Below are 27,179 nucleotides of genomic sequence, written 5' to 3'. Positions count from 1 at the left end.
ATGCACAGAGATCAAGATTTGACTAGAAATTATGTCTCTGGTGATAACCTGAGACATCCAAGAGCATGGCTGATGGAGCCAGGCACTAGAGGACTCCAAACTGTAAGTATGAAACATCATTTCTCATCAGTTTCTAACAGCGTCTGAATTGTCTTCATTAGCTTCTCTCAGATTTAAAGAGGAATGGGATTAAAGCACAACAGCTTTTTTCCTGGATACAGTTCATTGTGAACTCCATGAGAAAGTGTGATACTGTGCGCTTAGTGTATGGACAATGTCCTAAAGAGCTCACATAGCACCTCATTTGGCATTGCCAGGATGTTGCAATGAAGTGAAATCTTATAATAAGGATCCTAAAACACGCTAGATGCATGTTTGTCTAGCGACAGCTAAAATGAAGCGTACAGTATCACATTTAAAGGTGAGCCTTTTACTTTCCACAGCAACTACTCAGGAGACACATCATGAGTACAAAGGATGGTATGACACAATGACAGTAGCATAGCTAGGCAAGTAAATCCCCTTCACAGACATCCAGTCATGCATGACTTGTTAACTATGTGGATGACTAATTGGCCAACAAATGTGGTGAAAGAAAAGGAATTGTTGTTGCAGTGATGTAATTTTCCTACTTGCAAATACATTGAAAAAGCAACATAAACTAGATTTTTAGCACAAAACTATACAGTGCTAAAAATTTTATTTGGTATATATGCTACCTTGTAGGCTATATGGAGAAATGTATTTTTAGTACAATGATTTGATCTTCAAATCAATACCACTTATGTATGATGAATTAGCTGACATCTTTCTCTCTGAACACTGACAGACATTTTTGTGTGAGTGGGTCGACAAAGGCCTACATGTCAAAACACTAAATAAAATGTAGGTCTGCCTCTATGGCCATACCCGGAATTCGCTTTTGTCACGGTGACACCTGGTGGTAACAACTTCAAACTACAGCTTGGGTGACCGGAGCTGCTGAGAGGGGTGGGCGGGGGTCTATTCGGTCCATTCGACTTCACCGTATCCATTTCCCGTGTAGTTTCAAGTTCTATGAACAAACCTTTTTTTCCCCCTCACAATATTTCCACAGTGTGATATAACCAGACCAGACACTATTAGTTCCATAGAGTGATGATAGCTTATTAGGCTTCGGCTAATATCACGACGGTTATTAGCCTATTAGCCGGTAGTCCGTTGTGCTTTACGGACCGACAATTGATTTGATGTGAAGCTAACGTTAGTTAGTCAGTCGTGGACGGAGGGAAAGAGTATTTTTGCGCTGACCAAGCAACTGAAGAAAGAAAATTAATGAAATGCCAGCGCTGCAATTAATATGTCAGCAATGTGTCCTTCACCAAGCATGAAAACTGCTAATAATGCCCTAAATAAACCCTTCCTTTCCGTGTTTACTAGCATTTTGAGAGTTAGCGAGACGTGTCTTGTAATTAATGCGGTGTATATGAAACGTATTCATTATGAGCTAAAAAATAAGCGAAATATGAGCAAGAAGGAAGTGGATAGTTATCAGGCTGTGAACGCAATCTAAAGACCCGACTGGTGTACTTCAAAATTAAAGTCGCCGGAAGCGACTCTTACTCCTGGTTCTTTTAACAACAGACAGCTAGCCTTTATCTACACCATTTTATTACTGCTCCTGCACGACTCTATCACGACTACCATTGCTAGTGAAAGACTAGCAGAGGAATGAACCAGGGCAACGCTCCATTATTCTGCATGGATGGAAATGTTAGGAAAAAGCCTATCACTAGAGTATTTATAACCCTAAAAGTAATGTAGGCCTATTTGAGCCACAACAGAGGTTTAATAATCTGTGAGATCATACGCACTGTTATACAGTGGTGTGCAAAGCCTGCATGCACATATGTTGCTGACATACACCATTGAATTGAAAATAATGTGAATGCTTCATAGATTTTGATAGTTTCATGACTTCCAACCATATGGTTTTTCATACTCTTTGAGAGAGGGGATCATAGTTTGGACAGATGAGATAGATGGGACTTATGGAACATACCATTTGTGTGCCTGCATGTTTATGGTGGTATGTGTGTTAGAGTGAGGCAGGATGTGGAGAACAGCATCTGTAGTCTGAAGTGGGCCCTTTTATGGCTCCAGGTCTCCTTGTACTTTTGAGACACACTTGCATGTAGTAAGGATGAATTAAAGCAAGAGATTTCTCTTTGTATTGATAATAAATTTATGCTTATTCATACAGGTCAGATAAGGTCCCAGAATTGCGGTCAAAATTGCATCCGCCCATTGTTGCACACCCACAAAGAACGTGAAGCACACACAAAAGTACAAGTTGTCATAGATACTGTTTTTCCAATATACATATATTTCATGATGTTCATCAATATAATAAGACATTGATAGATTTACACTACAATTATTTTATGTACTTTAGGTTTTCATTCAGTCTCCTCTTCTTTACGTTGAGTCAACCTTCTTTAGTTTCTAATCCCATACCAAATGACAGCACAATAAATCTATCAATAAATAAAGCAAAGGAAAAGGAAAAAAAAGTAAGATAAAACAGAGCACATTGCCCATGATCCTCCAGTCCTGTCCCTCCTGTAAGGCCAGATGACCAGGGGCAATATGGGCCTTCATCCCAGAAACCCCAGTCCCAAAGAGAAATCAAAATCTTTCCTCAAAAATAAACGGATTTAAACAAAAAATATATCTTGTAGATACAAACAGCAATCTGATGTAAACTGTAGAATCATTCTAAGCATTCTGGACAATTGAAGGTAAAAATACTCCTATTTCCCATTAACTTCCAATTTTCTTTACCTTTACCAATCAGTGCTTACATACAAACAATTCAGTGACATCTGGAGTTATTACTAAATTGATGCAAAAGAAAATCACAATATTTGGTTAAAAAAAAAAACATATATTAAGTAGAATATTGTACAATTATAGCCATCCAGTGAACATTCAGAGACTCAAAAGGTTCCCTCCTTTTGCTGCATTCATCACATTTGGGGGTGACGGTAAACAGGGAACATTTCCCACTCTGCACATATTACGTGATGCTTTGTTGAAGGATTGGATCTTGTGTCGGTCTCTTTCTTTTTGCCTGTTTCCGTCCAAGTTTGAATAACAAGTTCACGAGTTATGATTCAAACCTGGAAGAGGGTCCGAACACCTTTTCCGTATTGGCATCTTGAATTTTGGATCACCCCCAAATGACCTGAACACAGCGTTAAGTTGAGATCACTGAACAATTCTTGAGGTTGACACATAAGCCAATATTCTCCACCGAATCATGTTCCCATCCCACCAAAATGAATGAATCACAACAGAAAAAAGTGCCACGGTGTTAAAATATATACGCACTTCTTTTCATACAGACAGTAAAGCAACGGAAAAAGAGAGCACTCACTTCATTTTCACTGTCGTGACCAAATTGGTTGAGCACTCACAACAGTTGGATTCATAGATAACACAGAAGCCCTACCCCAATCAGTAGTGTTATTTCACTTCAGCCCACTGTATGGTTAAACCCTGCACGATGGCTAAAAGGACCACATTTGTAACCCTATAATGATTTTCTATTGCCAAAAACCCAATTCTACACCTTGCTAATATAGTTTTGTCCTCATATATACTTGGGAAATTGCCAATACCTTAAACCTGAGGATATAGGACCCCCTACCACCCAAAACACCCCCATATTACAACACCAAACAATGCAGATTTTTTATAACGTTTTTCTAGGTTCATTTTAAATAGCTATAGTTAGTTCATGTATATTTTCATTTTAGAACTTGGCAGCACTATGGAGACAAAGAGGAAGAGTTGTGCTATTATTAGTTACAGGATTGTGTCTAAAAAGCTGTTACAGATCAGAGGCTCTTCAGACCTGGATAGGCATTGTTGGGGCAGACTGTATTTGAGATTTGAAACATGTTATGTTTTGGTTTAACTTGCATATGTTAGAATGGCACATTTACAAGCCAAACTGACACTATATAAATAGTGTGTAATAGTTAAAAGGTCCTGTAATCTGTGGATAAATAGTGTAAGGGTATTAGCTATTTAAAACCGACTTGGATAGTTTGGATAACCTGTTTCTCTCCGCTTGTTTTTGATGGCAATTGGCAGCGTAAGCATGGAAATCTGGTCTTTGGTAATCTTCTGCAGTTTACTTTTGCTCTGTTTGGAGGAAAACATGGGACGGGGAGGAGAGGGCTTGTTAAGGTTAGGGTCCTTCCTAATAGAACTGGCCAGCAGATCTGTAACCTGTCTGCTTGTAGTGGTCAAGGAAACAACGTGCCCTCACTCTGAGATTTAAGCGGCCTAATCTGTCAGGATAAACCGGGGATATTCCCAACACAGAGCTATTCTAACACACGCACGCACACACACACACACACACACACACACACACACACACACACACACACACACACACACACACACACACACACACACACACACACACACACACACACACACACACACACACACACACACACACACACACTGTAGGGTTCTCCAAAGGGGGGCAGGGGGCAGGTTGGTCTGATCAGCTGGTGGGAAAGATAAAAATGTTGAAAAGAGACAAAGCTACTAAGGCTTTACACACACTTGTTTTTGAAATATTGTTGGTGATTTTGTGGTCTTCAAATCTATTCAGTGACTGTAGCCTACTGTAAGATCTAAAATCAAAACTTATACATTGTAGGATTGACCTTAGTGGCAGTAGAGCATAAGCTGAGTTGCTTCCTGTTCAGCATTTATTAATGCAGGCCTGCATACTTAAAAATTGTCCGTTTCATGAGACACAGATTTCACCGAATCACTGAATTCCAACAAATTCCGATCTTATATTTAGCACAAGTAAAACTCTGTAAATAAAGACCTTCTAGAGTTGAAAGTAAAATAGTTTAAATCAAGGACTTTTAGGTGTATGTCATCTCATGTTCATGTGTACAAGGCCTTAGTTTGACAGCGCATTAAAAAACAAGTGCATCATATTGCCCTGCTCTCCTGTTCATAAAGTAGCCAAAAGGGTAGTATACACAGGAGTAGATGCCAGAAACATGTAAAAGAATGTTTTAAGACCAAACCAGCGAGGGCACCAATGAAAGAAATAACTGCAATAAGAATAGAAGCCTCTCCCTTGTTGCTTGGCAGTGTATAACGCACAGAGCTGAATTACAAAAAACACACCAGACAGAGGTAAAGAGGATCTTACTGCTGTGTGGCAGCAAATAGTACTGATTGCACACTTCCTCTTTACCTGTCTGTTTCACACAAAAATATACTATAATAAAAATAGAATCTATTATATTTAAAAAAGAAAAAAGGCCTTAACTATAGGGAGAAACACTGAGACAGAACCACTGCGCTAGCAAAACACTCTTCTTAAGAGTGCTATGTTTTGAATAATTGCTTCTCACGTTTCTTGTCGCTAACTTTTGACAGTGAATTACTGAGCCTACCCCAAAGTTGCTGACCTAAAACTCAACTGTGAATTTGACAGTTTCCTCATTAGCCTCTGTCCATGTTCCTGAATTAGCAAATAAGGCTGAATTGTCTCTTTTTTGTATGTGCTCTTCATGTGGAGAGGTTTTGCTGCACGAGGATCTCCTTTGGCCAGGCTATTGACCAGCCAGACAGCGCCATCAAAAACAAGGTTGTTTGTGCATTTTAAACAGATTCCTTCTCTGCAGTCAGCCACTCCCCCTACACAGTCTAAAAGTGTGAGGGTGTGTTTGACTGGAATTATTCTACAGTAACTAACAGAAGTGACTGGAGACTAAGGCTTTTCAGTATCCATGTAGGTAACAGGCCAGTAAGAATTAACCTTTGCTTTATGGAAATGAATCAATTCATGCAATGGCCCCGTTTTATCACCTGGCATTAGAATTGTTTTGTTTTTTTCAAGTCCATATCCACAGTTTGACATTAATGACATCTCCACAGTATACTGTAAGTGTAATGTTAAGATAACATCACACATATTACAAAAGAAAGTAATTCGGACTGAGATTGAAAGTCTAATCCCTTACAGCTATTAACTATAACTATTTTCTCCTATGGTTTGTATGACCGACGTTTTTGACACAATTTTCGTCGCCTGTATTTTTTTTTAAAGATACTTACACTTACATGTGCTACGGTAAGACCATTTGCACTAGACTGCAATGAAGGAATGTTTTCGAAATAAGACACTACGTAATATTTAAATAAAAAAGAAACATCTACAGACATTGGTCCAACTGTACTATGGCAGTTTAGAAATTAGCAGAAGACATTGAGGTGGTCAAGCATGCCGACAGACAGAAGAGGGGTTTAAGATGTTAAAGATGAAAGTTATTAGAGTGAAATGGAGAAATAGAAATGACACAGATACTGGGAGGATCAGATGGAAAGGGCTGGGAAATGATGATCACGAGGGATTAGTTGGACAATTCATGCATTATTTGTATGTTTGATCAATATCAGTGAGCATTAACTCTCTCAGAAAGCCAGCAAAGAAGCTAAGACTTGGACTCTTTGATGGCATCAAGTTACAGAAATCTGGAGCTATAGTAAAGCTGAAGAAGTTTTGTCTACATCATAGTTACATTTTGTTGTAACTTGATGATATTTTCTTAGTACAAGTTTTAGTTCTCTGGCTTATTTTGGACTTTCTTAGTGGACACGAGTAACACAGATGAACTCGAAAAATCAAATGGTATTTCCATTGTCAAATGGAGACTAACTCCACTGTGCAAAAATACACCAAAAAGAGAGAGTAAGCAGGGGGGCAGACAGATGATGATAACATGCAAGATACACACTTTGATTAATAGGCAGTAGTAACGCTGAAGCATACGTAAAATTAATACAAAAATTAAAAAATACAAAATGCACACACACACGCACACACACCTACAAAACAGTATATATCAGAATAAAACTCTACAAAGAACTATATATATCAGTTATGTAACAATTATCGCCAATCGTTGTTTCCTTTTCTTTTGTTGCATCGTCACAAGTGTTTGGTTCTCAGTATGGCAGGTTAGAAAAGCCAAGAGGACCCAGAAAGGAGACAGGGCCACACACTCACAGGACAAATATTGACAGGGATCCAGAGGCGAGGTGGTGGAAGTGGGGGAGCCATGGGACCCTGAAGGTTTAGGTGTGTTATATTGAGGCTAATCGGGAGATATACATAATAAATGAATTATCATGGTTAATTTTGTAATCAATTTGAGGGTGTTTTTTTTCTGTAGCAAGGAAGGATTAGACTGGGGTAGGAGCAACTCTTCTTAGGTGCTGAAGTACACTGAAGAAAGAAAGGAAAAAGGAAAGTCTCATTCATAATGTTTAAAATATGCATACGTTATTAAACCAACCATTTGTCAATAACTTTGCTAGATTTCAAGTTCATTTTTCATTCAGGGACATGCCTTATAGTATACAGTATCTATGTGTAGAATGTGAGAATCAGCTTTTACAGTTGATTAAGTCCATTAAGATAACAGTGACAAATCTATGTGCACAAAAAAGTTTGAAGGATTCTTACCAATAATGACGATGAGGACAATCACGCATATCACACCCAGGATAATCATCATCTGTAGTCAGTGGATTTTCAGAAAGTCATTAGAAAAGCTGTCAAATTTGACCACAACTACAGTAATTGTAAAGCAACTTCTTAAAAGCACAAGAATCACACCAAAATTTCCCATTTCTCATCCGTATTGTTATTCATCCTTTTTTTTTCATTTGTCTGCAAACAGGGACTTCTAAGGCTGCCTTTATACACACACAGGTATTTGCTCTTCAAGTAAGCACGTCTGCATGTCCTCACCTTGGCATTCTTCCACCAGTATTTATTCTTCAGTTTTGCAGCGCTGGTCTCAAACTGAGAGGCTCCAGCCTGCAGGGCGTCAGCCCTATCGTCCAGTTCTGACAGCTTCTGATCACGCTCCAGGACCTTATCCACGTTTACACGCATGATATCCACCACCTGGGGAAAGACACGCAAAGCAATGTAGTGAAATCAGCTATCAAGATACAACAACAGGATGGAGCTGGACCTGGACAAGGATTATCATTAAATGTTGTTTATTAAGTTTCACGTCAAATCATGTGTTTATGTTTGAAATTTGTATTGTATGTGTGCAAGCGGAGAAGATTAAGTTACCAGTAATTGGCCAATGAATGATGCTAAAACCGTAAATGTCTACATCTGAGCCTGACAACACGACTTTGGGTTTGCAGAGACGCGTGTGCTCACCTCATCCACTTGTGCCTGTGTCTGCTGCAGACGACGGTTGCTGGTGAGGTTGGGGGGCTGATTCCCTCCATCTGCAGGGGCTCCGGCTGGGGCAGACCTAATGATGGAAAAAATACAAATATTTCTTATACAAAATACACATACATCACAGGATTTCTTTTTTGAGAATGATTGCAAAACAGAAAAAGCAAAGAAGACAATAGTTTGGCTTGAAAAAGAAATAATTGAAGAAATAAGAGAATAAGACTGCTATCAGTTATTAAAGTTAATACATTTTCATATTTAACCATATTTCAAATGTTTTCTAGCTGATTACAGAAAAGTACATTTACATTGTTGCAATGCTTAATTATGTGTCTAACTCTGCCTGCCTGTTAAAAGTTCAGAGTAAACTGATGAAATGTTGGAATACAGATTAAATATGTCATATACTACACTCATGTCCTATTAAAGATGTGTACCTTGCCCCACTCCTGCTCTATGATATTTTATATCTGTAATCCTACGTATTTTAGGAAGGGGGTAAAGCAAAAAAAGACAAATATTTAATGTGGGATGCTCACAAATATATTATTTGGGAGACTTTGTGCTGTTTTTACACACTCAGTTAGTATAATTGCTCACAGATTGTAAGGTGAATTAAACAGTGCTTGGAGCTAACAGATAATGGCAATGTCACAGAGACACTACTGGCACTTTGCTGTGTATAAAAAAAGGATGCAGGAGTGCAAACATTTATGTTGGGTATTGGGAATTGTACATCTCATCCAATTTGTAGGATTTGGAAGATGTACTGTGTTCCAAAAATGAGCATTTCCAAATGTTAGTGCTGGAGAGTCCAGATAATTACCTTCTATTACAAAGAGAATCAACTACTGAAGGTCTTGCAAATGTCAAATTGGTTTGTCATGTCGTGTATTGCTAATTATGTTCCATCACGCCTGTTCACCCCTGTTGTTGATTGTGTAAATCTTACATGATGGATAATGAAAAACCTGTATTGAGTGTTAGCTTTGGGGTACACAGCAAAAACTATAGACTAATCTGTATATCTCATGTAGACAAATCATTAATGATCCAAGAGTTCTCATAAACATAAAGCTCAACATCATGTAACAGCTGAGCCACTACCTACTTAAATAAACACAATATCAAAATGTGTCGGATTCACCAAATAGGCATTATTCTCCTAATTCTAAAGGGTATACTTCTTAAATGTTAAAAAAGTAAAATGCATCCTAGATGTTTTTTTGTCTGAAATGCTGTCTAATTTAAAAGATACAGACTCCACTAAAGTGAAAATCGTACCCTGCATTTCATCATTGAGATGCAGAATATGCAGCATGCACAACAACCACACAGAGCAGGCACAAAAAACATTCATCACCAAATCATTTTAAACGATATATGATTTAAGATATGATTCTCTCAACCTACCAATATCAGTTAACCTCCAATAATAATATGTGCCCATATCAATTAAGTCTTAACATAGTCCCTGAACATTAAATCTTAAACACTCTGCAACTCGATATAGCAGCAGATACATTAAATAAGCAAATGGAAAATGCTTAAAAGGCTTAAATTACTTAAATATTGCATGCAGTGTTGAGTAGTACAGAATGCTAAATTTAGCACGCTGTATTGCTGTCCATCAATCCAGAGAAATCAATATGATTAGACAGTGAAACTGTTTCTAAAATTAGAAAGTGAAATTGACTAAGGCTGTAGTATCTTCTGGAAAAGTTACCTTACCTATTCTACTCTACCAGTGTCAGACAAAACTCTATATAAAGGTCACCTTTACACGCTCACACGTACTAATCCCCTAACAACAACAAATCCTTTTGAATAGTTGGCCTAATGGGGCTGGTGGTCTCTGTCAGCTGACAACCAGCCCTAATAGAAACTGCCAATGTAAAAAACCCAAGGCTACCTGTGATATATATATATATATATATATATATATATATATATATGTGTGTATAAAGTGAATTATTATTATTATGTGTTTCAAACAAAGATATATATATTGTATTGCTTAAAAGTTGAGAGTTGTTATCATTCTACAATTACTGTATTTACTAGGGGTGTGACAATACATTGATTTTGATCGATGTATCGTTACAAACGTCAATGATCCAATATTATCGATACAAAGTGAAAATATCGATACATATCGTCATCTATAAGATGCACCTTTATTTGGAAATTCCCACTTTAATTTATTCTTTTTATTAAAAAGATTAGTTTGTTTTTAATTGAAATGTCTGGAAGAGCTTAGTAAAGAAATTGTCAAATCATATTTTAGTTGCTTTTTGTAAATATATAAAAATTTAACTTATTGTGCTAAATGGGCTTATGTATCGTCTTGTATCGGTCGCAGGCCCCTGAATTGAATTGAATCAAAATCGTATCATGGCAGACTTTGTCATATCAGCAAATATTATATCATTGTCCAAAGAATCGATATAATATTGTATTGTGATAAAATGTGTGATTTACACCCCAAAAGTTGTGTTGGATAGAAAATACTGCCTAATATTAAACTACAGTATATAATATCTATGTAATTACTGTATGCTTCTTTTCACTTGCCAGCAACAAGTATCACCACAGAGGTGTAATGTGTGCAGCGGTTCACGCCATCATCACCTCTGAACTGGCACCCCAACCAAGTCAACCAGCATGAGTTGCGCGTGCAGCGACAAGATTTCTCCCCCGCCTCCACATCCTGTTCATACAGCCTACTGCGTTCAATGGATGGGCAAACTGCGAGCTCCACAAACAGGTAGGCTCACTACTTCTAATCTGTGCCACGTTAGTGCATAATCTTCATTTTTAATTAAAAATAATAAACTGAATTTGGTCTTTACATGCTTCATTGATGCAGTCAACAGATATTGGTGGTGAATGTAACCCGGTGAACCTACAGTATATCACTTGTATAAAAAAAACACATATGTCATCCTTTTGACAAAAACTCTCTCTGCTAAGTAAACATTTTCTTATATTGCTGATACATTTGCGTGTGGATATAACTACATGCAGAGAACACATACTTCAGTTTCACCTTAGTACTCCCAGAGAATAATAAGGCACAACATAAGAACAGAATTGACAGGAATTCACTTTTTAATCAAACATTAAAAATACAAAAAGAAAACCTGATTTGATAAAAACCTAACATATTGGATTGGTAAGGTTTCACATCTGTCTCTCTACAGCCCACTGCCAATGTCAGGTGTGCCATGAAAGCTAAATATATTCAACCCTCTTTCAAGACAGAGCTTACAAAAATAGTCTGGCCATGTGGTTTCCAAAGAGGGCTCCTGCGACATTGAAGGGTCTGTGCAAGGTTTTCAGGGGCCCCTGATGAAATGAAAATGACTCATTGGAACACTTATCCTATTTATCCTAAAAGTCGACATATAGATAAATAAATAGAATATTATAAAATTCTTTTACATTTGATTTAATCTAACTACAAGGCTACTAAAAAAAAAAAAAATCTATTGCTATATGCTGTCTGAATTTGAGCACTGGAGAGCGACATTTCAGCACTGGACAGCGCCACAGCAGCCCAGACAAGGAACCGTCTGATCCCAGCCTCACTATCCCATTCTGTTAGATGTCACTGAACTGGAACCTGACCCAGAGCACTCACTTCTTTCATTTCTGACAGTATATACACAGACACACCAGGCCTACATAAGGTCCTGTAAGACATCAAGTTTCCCGACGAGCACGACTGGCCTGTAAATACACTGGAAGCCTACCACACACATCGAGGGCGGGGAGGCTCCTCATGGGGAATGGATTTTAAACACTTGGATGGACATTAACAACCAAATGTTGGTGACAATGTAACTAATACAGCCCACAGAGGGAGTGTTGACAAATATGTCGCCCCAATTCAATGACATGTCGTGTGTTGGCACCATGTTTTAGCCTGCCTGCTATGCAAAAACTGACAGAAGAGGTTGTCACGGCTATCGTGCCTTAGCCTACCCTTTATATATCTGTATCAGTCGAACACAGAAAAGGGCAAATAAGGCACAAGAAGAGGGACATTTAAAAGGGTCCATTTGCCCCTGAAGGCTCACACATCCTGATATATGGTGAAATATGTTATATAGCTGTCCGCCCTCGCACGACAATCGACGACATTCAGTAGAAGGCTAGGCTATCCCCCGCTGTGGGTTGCAAATATCACTTTAACTAGGCCTAAGCCTACTTCAGAGCTAATAATATCATCGTCTATAAGAAGGTCTGTAGAGTAGTCGTCGAATAATGTCGACGCTTTAAATGTTCAACACGGTGTCCTTGCTGTTTCTTGAATTAGCTTAATCGTCACCTGTGGTTCGGCGACGCAAAACGAAGGCCGGTACATGTTCAATGGGCTTTATTTTATACGACGTTTTCTTCATGTGGTTTTAATTAGCCTGTGGGTAATCGGACAGACTGTGTCCTTTTCAAACCAAACCAGTCCAAACTGGAAAAAAAAATGCGTGCGTGCTGGCTCCGGTAGAAGCAACAGACGACTAAATAAAAGAGGCACGCGATAAACACAGAGCTCGTTTATCGTCACCGTGTAAACGGCAGGAATAAGGCTGTATAATAACGTCTTTAAACCCGATAAACCCTCCATCTGCTACAAGGTTAGGCCGACGCGTTAGCCTCTACAGTTACGTTTGGGTCATATTATCAGAGAAATAAACTCTGTAAAAATAAATTCAAAAAGCAGTAAGATATACACCAATGATATACTGACTAACGTGACTCCAGTGAAATGACCTCAGTATTTGATGGAAAAGACACACACACGAGTCTATATTCAGACACCGTTAATCCGAGATAGCATGCCAACATCAGTCGTGAGGACGAAATTGGAATTCATTATCCCGATTTAAAAAAAAAAAGAGCACAAAACGATTGTGTACTCACATTTTCCTGGTAGTATTAGCTGGACAGCTGTGCTGAAATCCGGACTGGAAATGTTAGCGCGGTCTAAGTGGCTGGCAGATGGATGTGGATTGCCTTCTGCGCTCCTCTCTACCCTCTGGCACCCTTTGGTTGGTTATTGTGGCGTTTCCCTGCCTATATAGCCTAGGAGGAGCACTGGCTAGTATATCTGCCACTGAGATGTGTCCCCTCGCTACAAAAACCTGCTTTCCTCTCCCTATTATACTGTACGGCGATGCGGCACCTGCAGGCTAATACTGGAGCCCGGCGCTGTCAAGAGTCCGTGCAGTAATGAAGGTGTAATAAACAGCCGCCTGGATTAGGTGGACAAAGATGGCTCGGTGACGTCAATCGCGGCTAGTTTCATGTTGAAATGGGTGACCGGATCTTTCAGATCTTTTATCACCCAGGTTGGCGCTGTTTTAATCTATATATATGCTGATATTGGGGCTCTACGTATATTCCCATTACATGCATTACATGTCATGATCGTGCTTGGGTTTAAAGCTTCAGTAAAGGAGCTTATTTTTTATTGCAAGTCTGTGTGTCAACAAAATGGCGTTCCTCGAAGGGGGCGTGGCGGCCTTCGCAGTAGGTGTCTGATTAGCTTTCATAGTAGGCTACATATGGATAGGGATGTAGTGGAGAGTAAACCCACCTCTAAGCATTTTTCCAACCTTTTGTTTAAAGAACAGTGTGTCACCATTATTTCAGGCTGGTACTAATCTGCATTACATTCGGTAGGCCTATGTTACTGTAAGTCAGATATAATGAACGTGAGGATAAAGGGTCTTCTAAGACACGTGTCATTAAGTTTGGCCCTTGGCCCCCTTCCTGCTCCCCGAGGGAGGTTCTGGAGTTTCCCAAGCAAAGTAAAACAAACAAACGGATCATTACAAAATAACCCAATGGATTTAGATTTTTTTCTTCTAAATAGATGATTTATACTATATGATGACCCGTAATATATTTTTTTATATATATTTTTATATTTATATTTTTAGCCTTCTCTCTAAACATCTGTCTAAGCCAATAAGGAAATACATACACGTTAATTAATAGTTCTTAATTTGTTGGTGTGAATTAAATTTCCATTAAATTGATTGATTAAAATGTATTAAAATGTTTTGGTGCTGATAGTGTTGTTAATATATACTTTATATATATATATATATATATATATACAGATACTTGACTGGTATACTGTATATCCTGTTGGTGTACATTTTCATAAAAAGTCTTCATAAATCCAACTGCTTGGACAGATTTTTGAATGCATAAATACAGCGTCTCATAAAAAAATGTTGCATTATAATCACACTGATGTTGGGGGAGATACTTTATATTGTGTATATTTGTTTTGTGCATCCAAGTGTTTACTGTTGTGCTGGTAACTAACACTGGAGCAATCCCTAACCAATCACTCAAACATCCAGTTACATAGCCAACCTACTAAATCTCATTTGACCTTACTTGACACATCAATTTTCTTTCTGTGCATCTCGAGTCTTGTTGGCGCAAATAAATTACGCAGGCTGAAAATCTCATGGGAGTTTGTAAATCCACTCTCAATTTACCACTCAACTCTTGCTTGACCAAATACATTGTGGATGTTTTTTAGAATGGTTTCTTCTTCCTTGTTTAGTGATAAAAGAAAAGAAAATCACGTTCTTCTTGTTATTCTTTGCATCATAACCACAATATGTTTCCATATGAGGCTATTTGTTCATTCTTTTTATGATTACGTAAATTGAATACATCCACAGATGGAGGGGGAGTGGTGGCCTAGAGGTTAAAGAAGCGAGCTTGTGATCCCCAGACCGACAGAATAGAAAGAGCAGCGCTTGAGCAAGGCCCTTAACCCCAACCACTCCAGTGGCCAGCAGATCAGACTGAGGTTGTACTGGGCAGCTTCCAGTTGGAACTGTGTGATTGTGACAGGTAGTTGCAAATGAGAATTTGTTCTTAATCAACTTCCCTGGATAAATAAAGGTTAAAAAAAACATTTACTGTGGCTAAAGATTAAGTAACAATACATGTTTTCATAACATATTTCTGATATGAGTTTCTCTCCAGCTAATTTTTATCTGATACATAATAGCATCATCAACTGCTGTTTGCTTTGTCCACTTTCACCTTATTTAACCATCCACTTCATGATGGTCTATATAACCCATATCATTACATATCTTCACTGTAACTGAAGCTATTACCTACACATGTTGTCAGTCATTTTGCCACAGCACTGGGAATTTGTCATCTGAACACTGCATGTACAAGCTATATTGTGTGGTTCCAAAAAAGGATGTCTTGTATGTCATAGGATGATGTTAACTTGGTGGAGCCCACATGGTGGTGCTATAAGACAGCTTTGTTTTATTGCCAACATCCCAACAAAAATAGTAGAGGTAGCTGGCTCATGTTTATGACCTCAGTGATATTTTGGAGACCGTGCAGCATGTCCCACAACTTCTACAATTTAGACCAGGGGGTCTTCAACATTTTTTAAGTCAAGGACCCCTTAACTGAAAGAGACATGTAGCAGGGACCCCCTACTGTATATATGGTAAACAATGAAGTTGCATATTAATCTGGGCTGCCAATAATTTGTAGGGCAGCCTAAAGTCTTTATACATACCTTTTTTTGCATAGATTGCATAGATTGTTAGGCATTGAAATAGCCTAACAATTGTTGGCTTTATATGGTTTTATAAATCATGTTAAACATACATGTGGCACAGTGAATCCTTAGGATGAACAGCATCTGTGGATGGCCTTAGCGACTACCTTACTTATAGGCTACTAAACTAGTAAGCAGTGGGGATTTAAAACAATAATTTAGAGGCCCCCCTAAATTGACTCTGAGGACCCCCTAGGGGTCCCACACCCCCTGTTGAAGATCCCTGATTTAGAGCACATTCAGATATCATGCCTGAGTTGGTCTCGTCTCCAGTCTAACCCTGTTGGAGTATACTGACGCCTTCAGAAGACATGAGGAGTGAATGCAGCAGACCAGTGTTTCGGGAGATGAAAACTGGAATCACAAAATCTTTTTTAAGTTTTCAGATGTTTTTTTTTTTTCTTCACAAGGTTCTGGGAAACTGTGTGCTAAGTAAACATTTTCTTAAATTTTATTTCTGGTATCCTTTGACTCTTTTTTTTGATTTTTCTGCAAATTTTGGGCATGGTCTAAAAAAATAAAACTTAAATTTGTAGGTCATATTGATACTTAATTATTTAGTTTTCCTCATCCTCCCTCTTTTCTGAGCTTCAGGGCGGGACAGACGAAAAAGAAGTGTTTGAAAGAAATTTGAGGATTTAGAATTACACATCTGTTTGCAGCCACTCCAACGTTTCACACACCACACCACAAATGTATAGCTGCTCTTTGATGTTTTCACCTTCATGACATCCATGTGCCTGTTCAGTTGTTGGCTTCATTAGTATATATTGTTTAAAAAAGGCATATTAAATAGCAAATTTATACACATGAAATGGTTTCAGATGCACTTATTGGTGTACTTGAAATTATATGAAATAAACAGAACACAAAAGAATATTTTTCACGATATATTTTGATTTCATTAAGTTCACAAGTCTGACAATACAACGAGGAAACTGTGCAAATAAGTTCTGGATAGAAGCTGTGAACAAATTCATTGTCATGTACAACCTGTTACTATTTCCCTCACACTGTGGATGAGGGAATTGTTTGTAAAGTGTGGGAGATCCAGCTCAGACACTCAAGCCTTTATCTATAATTGATCATAGACTTGCTTGAGCCATGCCGTCTTTTGACATCATGCCCACACAATTCTTCTGCTCCATAGTCCACGTCTGTTGCTAGCAAACTATATTTGAAAAAATGGCATGGAAGTATGGAATATTCTGCTCAGACATTATGAATCACATAGACAGCAAACTGCTTTTTTTATGTGGATCTGTAATCAGCTATGGAAGTTTCCAGCTGACATAAAACTGCCATAGTTTGCCCTAAGGGCTCTGGAGAACAGGTTTCCACATGAAACACAGTCGAAGCAGTTGCAACAGAGCAGGGAAATACATTTTTTGTTAAAAAAGTGCCTTTACAGTACCCTATGAGGTATGCAACTTTGATGAGACGAGACAAGTGAAGTTGTCAATGACAATAAAAGGAGTGGTGTAGGTAGAACACATTATGGTTGCATGGAGTTACACACACACACACACACACACACACTGTATGATCAAACAGTTTCAGAATCTCAATTCCATGGCACACAATCTAATAAGAACAGAAAAACAGACAATGAATCCAAAAAATTATGTTTTACGTGATAAAATCCTGTCATTCAAAAAGGAAGGATTTCATTCACAGTTGTGGTCCTATTTTGCATTGGCTCACGTTCCAACAATCACAAAGGTGTGCGGCACCAGAACTATCCCTTAGCCCGTCAAAAGCCTGAAGCACCTAACCTGTCTAAACAACCAAACCAAACATCCCTGGTCAGGTTCTCGAAGCCTTTCTATATATTGCTTTATTTTTTTGGGATGCATTTGTGCACAAAATAATCTCAGTGACAATTAGCATTAACCACAAGTAAACCCATACACACCTGGGACATCACTAACCTGTGATATTGCACTGCTTTTCTTTCTTTTTTTTTTTTTAAAAACAAACAGAACGGTATTATACCGGTGCCAGACATCTGTCAGTACACCCATGATACAGGCACCCACTGTGGGGTGGAGATGGCACGCTCCATGGCCTCCTCCACCCCTTTCACACTTTCATCCACGTCGTTGTTGACGAGAACCACATCAAAGAAGTGTCTATACGTGGTCAAAATGGCCTCCGACTCTTTCTGGATCATCTGCAGGTTTTCCGTCTATGGAGGCAAGACACAGAGGATTAGCAGCTGCTGGCTGATTTGAGTGTGGTGTTCTCATAGTACTTGAGTGAACACAGATAAAGGATTAGCACCTGGGCGGCTGTGTTGGTCGGAGCGATGAACACCACGAGAGGTGCAAAGTCAGCAGTCCGCAAGACTTTCAAGGTCTGCATTCAGAAGAAGAAAAGAAAAATGCATTAGACTGATTAACCACATGGAAACAGCTAGTGCAGGGATTCAATTTACCAGGCCACCTTCACCTACAAGGGGTGCATCTATATAACTATATTTAAAACATTTTTGGGGGTTTGTTTTTTCTAAATAGAGCAAGACAACACCTTTATCTCTCTACATGGAGTCTGCACTATACAGTACATCAATGTAATACACATTTTACTTTATCAAAGACAGAGAGTAGGTCTAACTTTAATTTATGAATTTATATTGCTTTATGCATTGATTTTTAAATGAAAGAAATATGATTAAACAATTTAAATGTTCCAAGTTAACCTACAGCCACGGCAGCGGAAAAAGAGCTGCTGCTCGGTTTGTGTAGCTTAATCTTGTCTTTTTAAAATGTTTCAAACTGCTCAGAAGCATAAAAAGACACCGGTTAACTTTATGTTAAAATAATAGTACGATTTCCCGCAAACACGACCATTCGTTTCATATCACCTCTCCAAAACAACCCGTGAATGCTAACCTGTGGTTCTATATCCAGCAATGCAATTTTTTCTTGCTCGTGGATCTTCTGGATTGTCTCAATCTTGGTACCGAACATGTTCCCCTGGAAGCTGCCGTACTCCAGAAGCTCATTTCCAGAGATGCACTTGGTCATGGCTTCATTGGAGATGAAATAATACTCGTGTCCATTCTCCTCCTCCTTACGTTGGGGTCTGGTGGTGTCTGTGTGGAAGGTTAAAGAGTTAGCCAAAGGATGACTCAGCAAACTTGATTGTTCTATTATAAGGACAACTACTTACGTGGTGCAGGGTAGGAAAACTTCTTAGGGTATTTGGTCAATAGTGCATTTTTGATGTGACTCCTTCCTACGCCAGGTGCACCTAAACAGAGCAGATGTTTTATTTATTTGTAAGGACATTTTAATCAAACATTAACCTTAATGTTGAAATATTTTCTTGCAAAAAAATACCCAGAATGAAACTACCTTCAAATTGTTTGAGGTCTTATTACAGTTCTGTACATTTGCAAGATTTGAAACATGTTTTAAGAACGTGCATTAGTATAGATGTTCAGAAATGTCTTATTATATCTTTAAGAATTTGATACCACTAATAAATAACGTAACTGAGCTTACCAATAAGCACCAGTGTTTTCCTTTTAAAAGCAGGGAGCTGAACAACCTCCTCATAAGAAATCACATCCAGCTGATCAAAAACTGCAACAGAAGGGATTTTGGTTTAGACAAACCCACACTACAGTACAACGGAGAAAGAAAGAGACAAAAAAAAAGTCCAGGAAACATGATTCCAGTGATCCACCCACTTGAGCTGTGTTTAGCCAGGTACTTGTCTTTGCACTTCTTTTTTTTCCCAAAAGGGCTGCAGGACTGACTGCCCCCTTTGGCCTTGCTTTTACTTGCCACCCTCCTTCGGCAGCAGAAAAAAAAAAAAAAAAGAAGAGATTTAGGTTAACGTTTTAGCTCAGCTCTATGCTGATGTGGCGAATAATCATATATGTCAATCTTCGTCAGACAGCATGACAAAGCTGTTTACCATTCCTGGAGCTCCAGGGAGGGAATCAGTCCAGCGAAGTCAGCAACAGCGCTCTCCACTCTGCCCTGCCACCAGTTCGGATCCTGCTTGTCGATAATCTGAATGATGTCACCAGTTTGAAACTTCAGACCTGCCTCTTTGCATGGGATGAGATCATCCTTGGCGGGGTCATAGTCAAACTGGGCCCTCATGTACATCTGTAGATAAGGGGTACATATGGGGTATTCACTTTTCTGGGAAAAAAACCCCCACAGCTCATAAACACTTGCAGTATGTATTTGGGTTTACTGGACATTAAAGATAACCTGCAGACCTTATCAACGTGTTGTGAAATGGTATCTGGTATCTAAATTTGTAAAAGTCTTTTAGCTAACCTTGTGACTTTGAAACGCAAAAAAAGGAAAGAAAACGTCTACAGTTTCTCTGAGCTCTATGAAGACACTTTCTCCAGTTTTAGAATTAATCCATTTTCGAGATATCCCAAATGACATATCGCTGTGTCAGATGCTTGCTGAGCATGACTGTCAGCAGATATTTTGCAGATCAGTAAAAGAACACTTTGAGTCAGTCAAATGTTGGACATGTTGGTCATTATTTACACTCTGGGTTTTCAGTGAGCTCAAGCAAACGCTTGAAATTAAATGCACAACATTTTGTTGTTCTTCAATGTTTAAGCCATAAACAAGTGGTACATTTCAGTTCAAAATATCAACCTCAGCTCTACCGCCACTGCTCTTATGTGTATTTCTCTATGTAACAGTGCATCAGAAGCTGTTAACAGCTTGCCGACAGTGAGCCACACATAATGTTGTAATGAGAGCTTAACTTTATATGACTTCAAACACATACGGTACTTGCACAGAAGTCTAAATTTACTCATGAATAAATACTCATATTGGGACTTTATATAACACATATATTTAGATTCTGCAAATATTAATTTGGGAAATCCAGCCTTAAACAGAATGTACACGTTCATGGTATGATCTTGGACAGCTCAATTCATATTGTGAAAATGAACTATTTTCTCACAGCTCCAGACCCAAGGTATAATTTATCAAATACTCAATACCCTTCCTGCAGCTCATCTGCAGAAAACATATGAGAGAGTAAACTGAAGCTACTTTTCTTCAGAACTTAACATCACATAACTTAACATTCAATTGAGCAGCGGCATACAGTCTGTTCATACTCCAAATTAGAATGCTAATTCTTGCTGGGATTTGTAATGTTGTTTTTGAGAGAGATCAGATAAAAGGTACAAACCTTGCCCAAACTGTCAAAGATCACAGCAGGAACACATGTAAAATATTACTATTGTTAGTAGAGGTCATGAAAACGTGTTTTCCCAACTTACTCCATTGGAAGTTGTACACAGACAACATGAAAACACCTAGTAATATGTACTATGCATGGGTAAACTGGAGTGAAATAAAAAAAAAATAAAAAATAAAAAAAAAAGAGTATTAACTACGCCAACATGTTAATGGACTATAAGCTTAAAAGTAGACTGCCATCACTGACCACAGCAAAGTCGGAACATTGTTTAACAGTGTTGTGGCCAGTAGATGGCAGAATGAAACACACTACCAAAGTAGTTCAAGTCAAACTAACAAAACTAATAAGAGTGATGTTTTTTTATATTTAAACTTATTTTATAGTCACCTGAGTTGTTCATTGACTAACAGAAGATTCACCTAACAAAGAACAAAATCATTTTAACAAAGAAGTTGTAGAAGAAGAAATGCAGTCAAACCAATCTTTGTAGAAGTCACCACTAGAAGTCGCCGTTGGATCTGAATGGACGTAGAGCTAATTCTCTTGGTTTACTCATGCAAATTTTAAAAAAACAGTTTGGAGAGAAGACATATGAAACACAAAATTCACCATAAAAACCACAGCTGAGTGCATATTCTGCCAGCCACATTATATATTATTACCTCACAGGCTCGGGATCGACTCTGCACGTTGGGGATGATCTTCATCGTGACCACTCCATTGGTTTCTTTCTGCGTGCAAAGATGACACCGTTTTACTCATATCTAGTTGTATAAAGTGCAATCCTTATATAAATATTTGCATTGACTTTAGAGCCAAAATCAAAGTTATAAGATATCAACCTACCAGGATCTTCTGGAGCTGATCTACACTATGGTCGGTCACACTTTTCCCATTGATTTCTTTTATTTCGTCTCCTTCATGTAAGGAACCTGTAGCAAGGAAGAAACCAGGAAAAGTGTAGTAGCTCCAAATATGCTTGTTTGTGTTCAGTTTCACACAGATGCTAATGCTAAAATAGATTTGCGGTGACTGGGGCCAATGATGGAGCTTTTTTGTCGAGAATTTTCTAACACACACACACACACACCAGCTGAACACACTCACCCACTAACACTCAAATCAAATCAATAAACATGATGAATTACCTTGCCTGTGGATCATGCCCCCGTGCAATATCCTGGCCACAGTGCACCTTTGTTTGTCGTTCAGCTTCAGAGTGACCCCCTGCCGACAAAGAGCACGGTCAATGAGGAGGAATCAGCAACACACATCTAAAAATATAGGAGTCAGTCAGTCAGTCAGTCAGTCAGTCAGTCAGTCTGTGTGGGCAGATGGTATACCATTGGCTCTGAAGGATTCTTTTCAAATTCTACTTCTTTCATCTTGTTCAGTTCTGTGCCATTCAAGGGTCCAGCACTACCGTTAGTATAAACCTCGGCCCCCTTATTTTCAGAGGTTTGCATAGCAGCCTGTTGAAAAAATAAGAAAAGAAAACATGTATTGTTTTATCTCACACACACAAAAAAAAACATCTTTTCTCAAAATGAAAAGAACAACAAAGTTTAAATCTTCCTTTAAGAAAACAATTAAACTCAGTTCATCTGGACAGATCAGATCATTAGGACACCGGTATTTCCAATAACTGCAAGTGGAAGCTTTTTGCTAATGTGTGCCAACAGCCATGTTTCATTTGCAGTTTCAACATATGTTCAAGGTTGAAAATTAACCCAATGTTATTAACACCTCATTAGCCACGTCCAGTGATCTGGTCCACCCGGTCCATGTGGTCATGGATACCACATACCTCATCAAAGAGTAGCATTAATGTACAGAAGTGCTTTTTCACTTAAATGAACCCAAAGACAAGTCCAAAAGCAGGAAATCCCTATCCCGAAAAAAATGTCAATAGAGTCAACGAATATGGTCTCTTGTCCAGATCAACATTAGAGAAGAGAGCCATATATTTGACTTTGTTTTTGGCATTTTAGGCCTTTAGTCGATAGGACAGCTTAGAAATGAATAGGGGAGAGAGGGGGAATGACACGCAGCAAAGGGCCAGGCGCTGCGGTGTATTGTGTTTTTAACATGTATCATCTTGTATGTTTTATGTAAAGCACATTGTGATTTTTATTTGTGATAAGTGCTCTATAAATACATTTTTACTTACTTACTTAAAACTTCCTCTAACCAATAAAGACAGTGCCATTATTGAGGAATCATATTAAATGTATAAGATAGGCCTAATGTTCCTGGGATATAAACAGGCATTCTGTGGACAGCACTCATGTACAATATAGAGCAATGAATGCACATTATCAAAGAATATATAAATTGGTCACTAAAGTGACATCAGAGACACAACTACGTGCATCAGCACAAATTGTCTGCATGGAAATGACACATCAGCACTGCTTCAGCAAAAAAAACTATATTATCTATCTTGCAGCATCAGCACTACAATAAACCAATAAATATCATTATCGCCTTCCTCCTCCTCCTCGCCTATAACCTCAGCCCTAAAATACTGTGCATACTGTAACAGCAGTTTGGTGTAATACGTGTTCTTCGTATCATTATTATATATATAAAAAAAAGCATGTGTGACATTATTTTGACTTGTGGCTCCTCTGGAAAACGTCATCGTTTAGTAAACAGTCCTCCAAGCCAAGCAGTTGTTTTTCTGTGCCACCAGATAGTTATTTAACAGCCTGTGCTGTTATGTGTCAGGCCTGCACAGTAATAGGAGGGAGCATTTGAATGGGGTCCCGGGGTCAACCGATGAAATTACATCCTCTGAGGAAAGGAATCTGTACAGCAATCTTGCTACAGATAAAATCCCCACAAACAAATCTATCCTGAAACAACACACACTCATTTCAAGCTCTTGACTCCAAATACTTTCTTACTTGTTATTCTAAGAGAGCTGCTCTAAAGACAATATAATTTTCTGTGGAACCAGAAATCCCTCCAATTAGAGAAACTATTATGTGTGCCCATTATAGGCAGGAATAACCTAAACATACTGCTTAGCTTTCCTCAAGGCACAGAGCAGGAGACTTTATTTCCTCTCAACAAAGTGCTGATCATCAGGACTGAGCAGGAAGGAAAGTGACAAAGGTTAAATGATAAACCTAAAGGCTTTAGCACAAAACAACTGCAAATGAATTTGTCTCACCCACTGAATGCTAACATATTAACAGGATTAGAGTTGGGATGGCACTAAAAGTCATTTTTAATTAAATGTGTCTTATCAGAATGTTAATAATAAGCTCTGTCAGCTTTATCGCTCACACTATCAGAGGGCAAAGTGATTAATGATTAAAAGGTACTTAAATGGTCGGTCAGAATGTGTCCCAATCACTGGTAACAGTCAACACGTGTTGGTACTATAAGCGGGGTCTCAAAGCCCTTGCAGAAACCTAAATGCCAGTCCTGGGTGTGGAGAAGCAACAGGGTAAACAAACGGCCGAGCCAAAGGCAAAAACGCATTCAGGAAAGACAAGAGTGCCTCCTGTTCTGGATGTGGCTTTATCGGAAGTAGATCAAACAGAGAGTGCATTTCTGTAAGCCAATCTCTGGATAAAGTAATACACTGTGAAGATCTACACCTATTGTTCTACCTGCTTTTCTCTACACACCATGATCAGATCTAATATGACAGATTACATTATGATACAATCTCTTTCTCATCTGTTCTTTCTCTTGAGAATATTTGCCTTTCAAGCCAAGGATATAGGGTGGGTCTCCTGCCAAAAGGTAAAGCAGTATTGATACCTTGAAGGAACACAGTAGGAGATCAATATTTGACCTACAGTATATGGGAATGGAAGAATCTGGATACATTATACAGAAATAGCTGGGAGGGCTGTACTGAAATAACACATTTAGTCATCTATCCCAGTCTGGGTCTCACCTTTATGAAACCTGGCTTGCATAAACTGGTTTTGGTCTTAACATGATAGTGAAAAGTGTGGCTAAAACAACAAGCTGAGTAGTTCTAGTATGGTCTATATAGGGCTAGTGCACAGCGAGTCATGAGTATTTGGATTAGTCTCCAGAGGAGAGGAGACACTACTGAGCTGGAATGTACAGAACAGAATAGGCCGCTTCACTTCACTCATTTTTATTACCACCATCAAACTCAAGGAAAACTATCTGGGGCTGCAACTTTTAAGATTATTTTGATTGTTGATTAATCTTTTGCTTATTTTCTCGATTAACTTATTAGTTGGTTGATCTAGAAAATGTCAAAAAATGGTAAACAATGTTGATCAATGCCTTGTTTTGTCCACAACTCCAAGATATTCAGTTTACTGTCGAAGTGGAGTGAAGAAAATAGAAAATATTCACAATGAGGAAGCTGGAATCAGAGAATTTAGAATTTTCCCCCCACCCCCCCAAACCGATTAATTGATTATCACAATCGTTGGCGATTAATCTAATAGTTGACAACTCATGGATTAGCCTAATCGATTCATCTTCGCAGCTCTAAAAAGAATCCACAAGTTGCAGTCAACCAGCCAGATGCCATGTAAAATATACACTCATGTGGTGCAATACAGGCAACATTCCACACTGCAGTCTGTGCTGTGAGATAATGGACTACGTGACCTCACTTAGAGACACTGATTTCACAAATCAGCATGAAGCAGAAGAACAAGTTGACACGATTGCAACTCAAGGCTAATGAAATGCAAACTGCTGATGTCAGGAAAGGAGTTTCCTCCCTTCACCATGTCCCTCAGTATCTCAGTGCTGACTTTTCAGATTCACAGAAGTAGTTTAGGACACAGAGTTCCCTCAGTATTACTGGCTGTCAGGAGGTGGTCACGGATTTAAGTTTCCAAATCATTTGTGGTCACACATATCAGGTGTTCGCCTGTCAAAGGCAAAGTCAATGGTTTCGCAACATTATCCAGGCTTAACTGGAAAACAAGTTTAAATGCCTAAAATTCCAATGTGATGTACTGTATGTAGTAAACAACCGGCCTGGACTCAGCTGACTGTTGATGACACTAATTCATCAGCAGCAGCCCAGCTACTTGCTGTAGGCAAAGTTACACAACACTGTTAACTTTATCCATCTCCTTTAATATAATATTGCATAACATTTTCCAGAAAATAGGCCTAATGTTATGATCTTAGGCTACTCTAAGATGGCTATACTGTCACAGTTAGCCTAAACATGGCTATTATGGGATTATTCCAATACCAATGATATAGCTCGTTGTCTTATGATCACAGCTAGACATATGGAACGTCTGACAGTGTTTTTTTTCGTCAACTGATTCCCGTATGTGGTTTTTTTTTGGGGAGTGGAGATGCAGAAGTGAAATTGCCAATGTAATGTCTAATGGGATCCACATCAGGCTGACTGAGTAATACTGAGCAATGCAGTGCTTACTAACACACAGCTGCTGATGATTTGAGAGGAAAGACATACATGCAACCTATTAGTTCTTTGTTTCAACACATTTTATGTCAACACGACTGGCTCTGTTGTTAGACATCTTGTCGAGGAACAAACACATCATGTGTGCCCCCCTCTCTGCTTCCCCGAAAGCAAACATGTAACGTTAACGTTACACCAATATCTTAAGGGCAAAAAAAAAAAAAAAAAAAAAGGTAAAAACGACACCCTACCTTGTCAGACTTTGGTTTGTTTTGGAGGAGCTTCTCCAGGTACAGATCGGAGAGGGCTGTCCGGACGCTGTTAACCGACTCCAGTATGACAGCAGGTTCGTTTTTATTGGATTTTAACGTCATCTTTCCGTTAGCTACAAAAACAAGCCAACTGTGAACCCGAGGCTCAAGGTCCTCAAGAGGCTGGCCACAAAATGTTGCGAAAGAGGAACCCGCTGATAAGGAGCCCTGGCGGTGTAATAAGTCACTCTCTAAGACAGAAGTCCGAGGTTTTGATCAGCAGCAGGTAAAGTCCATGAGATAGGCCTGTGTGCAGCGGGGACACCGCTGACAAAGCAAGTAAACATGGAACTGGCTGCTGCGCTGCTAAGAGGGGCAGGCTTATGCTGCCTTCAGGTACGCCCTGTA

At 38.8% G+C, this 27,179-nt stretch overlaps 2 protein-coding genes across 2 annotated transcripts; both read right to left on the bottom strand.

Moving 5' to 3' along the window:
- Positions 1 to 4,537: 4,537 nt before the first annotated feature.
- Positions 4,538 to 13,525, bottom strand: vamp2 (vesicle-associated membrane protein 2). Its single transcript, XM_028595633.1, has 5 exons — positions 13,223 to 13,525; positions 8,276 to 8,372; positions 7,847 to 8,005; positions 7,559 to 7,610; positions 4,538 to 7,318 (listed from the first exon to the last, which is right to left on the bottom strand). Coding segments are annotated over exons 1-5 (327 nt in total). The 5' UTR covers positions 13,225 to 13,525; the 3' UTR covers positions 4,538 to 7,301.
- Positions 13,526 to 16,797: 3,272 nt separating this feature from the next.
- Positions 16,798 to 27,179, bottom strand: mpp1 (MAGUK p55 scaffold protein 1). The gene is made up of 12 exons (XM_028595811.1): positions 26,772 to 27,179; positions 22,469 to 22,597; positions 22,274 to 22,352; positions 21,972 to 22,057; positions 21,788 to 21,856; positions 19,848 to 20,044; positions 19,618 to 19,721; positions 19,430 to 19,510; positions 19,095 to 19,175; positions 18,815 to 19,017; positions 18,204 to 18,278; positions 16,798 to 18,108 (listed from the first exon to the last, which is right to left on the bottom strand). Exons 1-12 carry the CDS (start codon positions 26,892 to 26,894, stop codon positions 17,932 to 17,934), a joined length of 1,404 nt encoding a protein of 467 aa, XP_028451612.1. The 5' UTR covers positions 26,895 to 27,179; the 3' UTR covers positions 16,798 to 17,931.

The sequence above is a fragment of the Perca flavescens genome, chromosome 13, assembly GCF_004354835.1.
Source record: "Perca flavescens isolate YP-PL-M2 chromosome 13, PFLA_1.0, whole genome shotgun sequence".
NCBI classification, from domain to species: domain Eukaryota; kingdom Metazoa; phylum Chordata; class Actinopteri; order Perciformes; family Percidae; genus Perca; species Perca flavescens.
The sequence above is the reverse complement of the archived record's forward strand: the minus strand, read 5'-3'. Positions and strand labels throughout refer to the sequence as shown.

What these genes read in the sequence shown, in the direction of transcription:
- vamp2 (XM_028595633.1), bottom strand. An exon ending in CACAGGCACAAGTGGATGAG is followed by an intron (nt 8,006 to 8,275) that starts GTGAGCACACGC and finishes GTCTTTCCCCAG; the next exon opens with GTGGTGGATATCATGCGTGT. An exon ending in ACTGGTGGAAGAATGCCAAG is followed by an intron (nt 7,611 to 7,846) that starts GTGAGGACATGC and finishes CACTGACTACAG; the next exon opens with ATGATGATTATCCTGGGTGT.
- mpp1 (XM_028595811.1), bottom strand. Translation starts at nt 26,894, where the DNA reads ATGACGTTAAAATCCAATAAAAACGAACCTGCTGTCATACTGGAGTCG. An exon ending in ATCAGCTCCAGAAGATCCTG is followed by an intron (nt 21,857 to 21,971) that starts GTAGGTTGATAT and finishes CTTTGCACGCAG; the next exon opens with AAAGAAACCAATGGAGTGGT. An exon ending in TGCTGGATATAGAACCACAG is followed by an intron (nt 18,279 to 18,814) that starts GTTAGCATTCAC and finishes TTCTGAATGCAG; the next exon opens with ACCTTGAAAGTCTTGCGGAC.